Genomic DNA, 7689 nt, shown 5'->3' on the forward strand with positions numbered 1-7689 from the left:
GAACGACCTGATCGAGTTCGTGAAGGCGAACGGGTACAAGCAGCACATGGCTGAGAGCGGCAGCGAAGTTGTTGCGATTCCGCCTGGGTGCCAGCTGCTGGGCGTGGAGCGCCGCGGCCGCGAGATTGCGTTCCGCTTCCCGATGTCGATTCTGTCGAGCGGTGGCCAGAACCTGCTCGGTGAGCTGCAGGCGCACACCGAAGAGCTGAACCTGCGCACCATTGGTCTGAGCCTGACGTCGCTTGAGGACGTGTTCATGACGGCGACGGCTGGTGGCCCGATGACATCCCCGGACGCTGTGGAGGCTGCTGCGCAGCAGGATGTGGACCTGCGCAACGGTGTGGTTGAAGGCGATGCTGGGAGGCATGGCCAGGAGAACGCCATGTACGAATCAACTTCGGGTGGCATGGTGTTCCTTCGCCATTTCCGCGCGATGTTCATCAAGCGCTGCTGCTTTGCACGCCGTGACCTGATGCTGCTGATCTTTCAAGTGATTATCCCAATTCTGTTCCTTCTCCTTTCGCTGCTGATCAACTTGGTCCGCGCTCCTTCGCAGCCGAGTCGCGTACTGGACATGTCCATGTTCCCTGATGCCCCCGGCCAAGTAATGATGTCGCATGCCAACTCGTACATTGACAGGAATGCCTTCCAGATCAGTGCCACGACCCCAAACGCCTCGGTTGGCTCTGGCAATATCCTGGACTTCCGTACCGACACCTCTGCAATGTCTGTGTTGAACAGCACCCTGTTCATGAGCGAGGTGTACGCCAATGAGTCGCACTCGCACGAGATGGCGCGCTACTACGGCTTTGCGACGTCTGGCATGCTCTTCACCTCTGGTGCGCCCAACTACAACTCCGCCATCTTCCACAACATCAGCTACTCGCATGCCTCCGTGATGGGTCTGAGCTCGATCTACAACCTCGCTCGGTACCAAGTGTACGGTGACGCTATCCCGAAGCTGCAGGTACGCAACCGGCCGATGCCGATTGGCGAGTTCGAACAGTCGATGTGGGACGCGAACAAGCAGGTGATGAGCGGCATCTTTGTGATTCTCCCGTTCATCCTGATTCCGTGCAACACGATCAGTTACATTGTGCGAGAGAAGGAGACTGGCGCGCGGCACATGCAGTGGCTGTCCGGTGCGAGCGTTGCCGCCTACTGGCTGAGCTCGTTTGTGTTCGACTTCGCGTGCTACGTCGTGACTGAGATCCTCGCCATGATCATCTTTGTGATTTTCAACCGCACTGAATACATTCGGAAGGAGAACGTCGGTGTCACGATCACGCTCTTCTTGTTCTTCGGGTTTTCTGCCGTTGCTTCTTCATACCTTCTGAGTTTCTTCTTCAAGTCGTCGTCCACTGCTCAGACGGTTGTGCTGCTCGTGAACTTCGTTTTTGGCTTCCTGTGGGTGACGCTTGAGGAGATGCTTGCCATTGGCGCTTACAACTTCACGTACTACGTCACAGCCATTGTCCGAATTCTGCCGGCCGTGAGCTTTGGTGAGGGCCTGTACGTGCTTTCTGGTCAGCGGATCGCGAACATGATGTTCCCCACCCGTGATAAACCTTACATGTACTCTCTGCTGACTCTGACTTCAGATGCTCGCTTCGTTGGCGGTATTGGCACCGCCATGCTGTACATGGGCTGCGTGACTGTTGGCAGTACGATTGCGCTTGTGGTCCTTGAGTACATCCGCCTGCAGCGCGCGTTCCGCGGTCTCGGCGATTGCTGTGCTGAAGACACGGACGCGAAGGACGAGCTTGCGAGCGTGGAGCGCGACTTCTCTGTCGTGGAGGAAGAGAACCGCGTGTGCGCTGATGAGACGGGCCCCGCCAGCGATATGATTGCGGTGCAGCACCTTCACAAGCGCTACTTCGGGTCGAACCACGCCGCTGTGTGCGACGTGTCGTTCGGCGTGAAGGAGGGTGAGGTGATGGGTCTGCTTGGCCTGAACGGCGCTGGCAAGTCGACGGCGATTGGCATCATCGCTGGCGAGACGATGGCGACGAACGGCGACGCGTACGTGAACCACATCTCTGTGCTGGACTCTGCGAGCCGCAGCTACATCGGGTACTGCCCGCAGTACAACCCGCTGCTGGACCTGATGAGCCCGAAGGAGCACCTGTGGCTGTACGCGCGCCTGCGCGGCCTGCGCGAGGAGCTGATCCGCGATGAAGTGAACATGCTGATTCGCGAGCTCGGCCTGTACCCGCACCGGCACCTGGCTGCGCACGCGCTGAGTGGCGGCAACAAGCGTCGGCTGACGTTGGCCGTTGCGCTCGTTGGGCGCACGACGTCGATCCTGTTGGACGAGCCGACAGCCGGCATGGACACGCTTGCGCGCTCGCAGACGTGCACTGTTGTGAAGCGCCTGACGGGGTCGAAGTCTGTTGTGCTGACGACGCATCTGCTGGACGAGGTGGAGGCGATGGCTGATCGCGTGACGTTTATGACACGTGGCCGCGTGAGCTGCATCGGCACGCCGCAGGAACTGCGCGGGCGCGCGAACCGTGACTCTGCGTACACGATCATGGTGACGTTCCATCACGACGTTGACCTGACCGGCGAGCACTCGCAGGTGCCCTCTCTCGTGGAGCGCTTCGTTGACGGGGTGATCCAGGGCGACGTGAAGTCGAACTCGTCCGACAGCCAGCCCGGCTCGGCGGCGGTGAAGAAGGGCGGCGCGGAGGGCGAGGAGGGGGCCGGTGGTGCGAGGTGAGCGAGGTCCACATTGCGTCGATGCGCGTGATGGTGAAGGCACCGCTCGCGGACATCTGCCGCGCGATGAACAGCCTGCGCGAGGGCGCCGCGCCGGACGTGCCGACGGTTGACTTTGTCAGCGTCTCGCAGCCCACGCTGGAGGACATCCTCCTCCAGGACAACAAGGAGTGAGCGCCCAGGGTGGCGAACTGCGAAGAGGGGGAAGTGGACAGAGAGGTGGGGGCCATCACGTAACTGATAGCCATCACACGTGATGACACACTAGCACTGTAGCTTCTTCTATACGCCTGTACCTCCTCACCCCCCAGCCTTCTCATCCTCACTCTCTCTCTCTCCGTGCTTTCGCTTCGCTGCAGCTCTGCGAACCCCAGACTCACCCCTCACCTCACTGTACTAGAGGAGAAAAAAGGGCCTTGGTTCTCTCCCGGGGACCCGCGCGTGCCATTCTCCCCATTCTCCCCACTCTCCATGCCTTTCTTCGCATATATTGCCTTTGCCCCTCTCTTTTCTGTCCCTTCTCTCTCTTTTCGTAAACCTTCGCTTTTGTTTTCTCCCTCCCTATCCCTTTTTCCCTCTCTCTTTCTCTTTCTTCTCCTTCCCTTCTCCGTCCTTTTCCCTTCTCCTTCTCCTCTCTCCCCCTTCTCCTTCTTTCCCTCTTTTCTTTTTCTTTCTTCCTTTTTTTTTTCCTTTTCGCTTTTTCTCTTCTCTTTTTTTCTTTCTGCCACCGAGATGGCGTTCCGGCACTGAAGTACATTTTTCTTTCTTTTCATGGTTATTCCAACTGGTTTGCATGTAAAGGAAAAAGAAACAAAACGAAAGAAAAAGAAGTCAAGGGCTAAAATGATCTTGATCGTTAATCTGCTTTCTTCGTGTTTATGTGCTTCTTCATTTCCACTCTCTTCCGCTCTTTTTTCTTTACAGAGCGTTCTTTTTTTTTTTTTTTTGGTTTTGTGGTCCTTGCCTCTGGCAGCCTTTCGGCCGTACTTGCTTGTCGCAGTAGTGAGGGCGGGGCGGGCCTTCCCACCATTGTGTGACATGCTCTTTAGCCGTCGGCAGCTAAAAAGGAACACGAATATGCCAATTACCTTCTTTACTTTTTTCAATCAAGGCCAACATTTGGGGAGATTGGAAATGCGAAAAACGACTTTAACATTTCTGCGTTTTTCCTTCCTTTCAACAACTTCTCCCAGTTTAACGCGACCTTTCTTTTCTTGTTTTGTCACCGTCGCGAGCAATAGCTGTGCAACGTAACACTCTCTCTCCTTTTCAGACAAAGCAAAGAAAGAAAAAACAACTGAAAGACGACTACTTTGGCACACCCGCGCGTGACCCACGAACGCGGCTGAACTTTGCAAACGTTGCCAGAGTCGTGGAGGCATGTCAAAGGGAGACGTACAGCTTGCTGACAGGACCATCTCAGTCGCCTTCTCTCCCTCAGCCGCGCGAACTGCGGACGCCCACCGGGTGGCCCCCTGCATTAAATGAGCGCCGTCTCGGCACTGTGGACGTCATGCCTTCCCCCTTTTTCATGTGATGCATGCGTGTCAAACTTGCTTCCCTTCGCTTTTGCCTTTTCACACTGCCTCCGGCACGTTTGTTGCGACTTGCTCTTCTCGTTGCTTCTTCGCTAGTAATTACAAAGGCCGTTATCTGCAAGCTCCCCGCTTTCCACTAACACTTCTTCGTTTTTGTTTCTCTTTTGCTCTTTTCTCGCTTCCTATCTTTACTCTTCAACTTCAGCGACTCTTTGTCTCTTGCTAAAAAAAAAAAAAAAAAGAAACAAAGATAACTACCTTTTTTTTTGTTCTCTAACTATTCTATCTATTTTGCCTCTGTGTGTTTTGTGGCACTCTTTCGAGTTTTTTTTTTCCATTGTGCGTTTTTCTTCTTGTTTTTTCTTCTCTGCAGTAATATACAACTATTTGGTAATTATCTTCTAACCTCTTCAACTCTTTCCTTGTCTACGGACACTTCCCCCTCTTTTTTCTTTAACTCTCTCACCGTTTTTCCAATTTACGCTTTTGTGCCAAGTGAACGGATTGTTCCTCTTTCCGTCGGCAGACAACGATTGTTCGCAGAACGGTAATCTCTCTTCTTATTTCTTTCCGTTTACTTGTGTAGCGTGACGCTCGCCGACAAACCCCATCAGCAAACCGAGTGTCCCTAAGGCTCTCCTTTTCGTTGTACTCGTCGTACTGGATAGCGTTAAAAAAACTGCTGCATCTGTTTTTGCATAACGATAAAGTACGGACACGATTTCAATTCAGCACTCACGCGAAGTATCGCCACACAGGGCACCACGGAGACTTCACGGTGACCTGATTTTTTCCTCCTCTCTCCGTTTCCTTTTCTCTTCCGCTGCCCCACTCGCCAAGCAAAATGGGATTCAAGTCTTTCATTGTCCAGCTGTACGGCTTCTGCGTGAAGGTGTTCCTCCAGCGGTGGCGAACGCCTGTCATCACGCTGGTGGAGCTCCTGCTGCCGTTTTCTTCTCTCTGCTGCTGGCCATCTGCTGGTGGACGACGGATAAGGTGACGAATCCTCCGACCATGTTTGACGGGGGCTCTAACATCGTGATGAACTTCAGCTCATTCTCTCCGTACCTATTCTGCCAGAACATGCGGGAGATGGCAACCGCCGATTTCACGGCCCCCTTTTACCCCTGCAGCGGCACGCAGGGCGTCAACTTCACCTGCCTTTCCAAGATCGGCAACGGCAACCAGATTTGCTACATGGATTCGTCACTTGAAAGCATTGCCGGCCTTGCCTACCCATTGGGCTTCACCAGCGGTTCTGTCGCTATGTTCAACCTTGACATTTACCTCACGTGGGCTGCGTACATGACGGAGGTTTACGAAACGACAAACCCGACGTTCCTTGGCCGCAGCACCCGCGCGTCCATATCGCACTACGGTGAGCTTCTCATTGCCAGCGATGATGCGGCGTTTGCGCGCGATTTCATGACGTACTGCGAGACGGCGAACGGAATGTGCAACGCTGTTCTGCACCGGGAGCCCTTCTCATCTTTCGACGCTGCTGAGAGTTACGCCAAGGGCCACCCCGACAACATCTGGGCCATCGTTGAGCTTCCGTCCAGCATGATGACGGCTACGGACGAAGCCATCTTCACGATCGGCATGAACTTCACGGCGACGCCGTGGACGTTCAAGCAGAACGAGCAGCCTCTTCTCGCGCCCCAGCTCCGGTGGTGACGGCTACGCCCTATACCACGGCAGCGGCTTCTGGGTCCTGCAGGCGCTGGTGGAGAACTTCTTCACCGACCAGCACGCTGCGGCTGGCGCGTCCGTGGTGGGCCCCGCGGCTATGACGGACGCTAACCCCCAGCTTGGCATCCGGACGTTCCTGAACAACTACGGCCAAGCTATGATTCCGATGCCGACGCCGTCGACGTTCAGCAACTCGTGGTTGACGCAGTGGCAGTACTACGTGCCACTGATTGCCGTGATGGCCGCGATTTTCCCCGTTGCTCGCCTGACAGCTCTGATTGTGGAGGAGAAGCCGAGTGGTATTCGCGAATCCATGCTGATCATGGGCATGCACCACTCCTGCATGTTCGGCGGCTGGTATGCATCGTCGTTGCTGATGGACTTCATCGCCTCGCTGCTCGCTGCGATGATCTTGAAAGTGAGCTTCCTGTCGTACGCGAACTACGGCGTCATGCTCGTGCTCTACTTCACGTTCCTACAGCAGAACACAGCGCTCGCCCTTTTCATCAGTACGTTCTTCTCGAACCCTCGTCTTGCCAGCTGGTGCGCTGCGTTCTTCATCTTCATCTTCGCCATCCCCGCATACAACTTCCCCGACGGCATGGCCTCCATTGCGAAGATTTTCCTCTCCTTACTTCCGTGCATTGGCTTCACGATGTCTTTCTTTGACCTGACCGAGTACGCGTCGTTCGGCCGTAACTTCACCTGGGACGTTGCCCGTCAGGGATCGTACAATCTTGCGATTGCCGTTGGTATGATGTGGGCCTCGTGGGGCATCTTAATGCTTTTGGCGTTCTACCTTGACCGCGTATGGCCCGGCACTGTTGGCCGTCCCGAGCCGTGGTACTTCCCGATCCGTCCATTGATTCGGTACTGCACGAAGAAGAAGGTGCGGAGCCTGTGCCGATGACGCAACACTCACCGTCGATGCGCAGGGACATGTACACTGGTCTGCCGGTTGACAACAGCGCGCCGGTGGCAATGGCTGCTGCCATCACTGACGGTGAAGGTGGCGACAAGGCCGTTGCCGAGGAAGGAGCTCCCTGGCATCGCCGAGGAAATCAGTGACATCCTCTGAGATGATCGAGCACGCGGACGACGTTGTTGACCCGCGCGGCGAGGACGTTGCTGCTGTGTTCAACAATCTGTACAAGGTGTACGTCTCGGGCGGTGTCGTTGGTTGGTTCTACACGTACTTCACTGGCTTGTTCCGCCGCGGCGATCGCACCGTTGCGCTTGACGGCGTGACGTTTGCGATGAAGAAGGGCGAGGTGAGCGTGCTGCTCGGCCCGAACGGCGCTGGCAAGTCGACGATCATGGGCGTTGCGACAGGCATGGTGCGCCCGACGTCTGGCGAGGTGTACGTTAGCGGCTACGCTGCGACCGAGGACCTGGACAAGTGCCGTCAGCACATTGGTTACTGCCCGCAGGTGGACATCGTGTGGGGCAACCTGACGGTCGCGGAGCACCTGTCGTTCTACGCGCGCCTGAAGCGCTGCCAGACGTTCGGTGTGAAGAGCCACGTGGACAAGGCGATCTCGCTCGTGGGACTTGAGGAGAAGCGCGACTGCAAGGCTGCGAACCTATCCGGTGGCCAGCGCCGCCGCCTGTGCGTTGCGATTGCGCTTGTGGCTGACTCGTCCGTGCTGCTGCTGGACGAGCCGACCGCCGGCATGGACATCATGGGCCGCAAGATCGTGTACGACGCGCTGAACCGCGCGCGCGAGAACCGCAGCGT

At 56.1% G+C, this 7689-nt stretch overlaps 1 protein-coding gene across 1 annotated transcript; it reads left to right on the plus strand.

Moving 5' to 3' along the window:
- The first annotated feature begins 46 nt into the window (after positions 1-46).
- On the plus strand, positions 47-2895 carry LOC126767229 (glucosylceramide transporter ABCA12-like). The gene is made up of 2 exons (XM_050484798.1): positions 47-2718; positions 2796-2895. Exons 1-2 carry the CDS (start codon positions 47-49, stop codon positions 2893-2895), a joined length of 2772 nt encoding a protein of 923 aa, XP_050340755.1.
- The last annotated feature ends 4794 nt before the right edge of the window (positions 2896-7689 follow it).

This window comes from Bactrocera neohumeralis, unplaced genomic scaffold, assembly GCF_024586455.1.
Source record: "Bactrocera neohumeralis isolate Rockhampton unplaced genomic scaffold, APGP_CSIRO_Bneo_wtdbg2-racon-allhic-juicebox.fasta_v2 ctg4824, whole genome shotgun sequence".
Taxonomy (NCBI): domain Eukaryota; kingdom Metazoa; phylum Arthropoda; class Insecta; order Diptera; family Tephritidae; genus Bactrocera; species Bactrocera neohumeralis.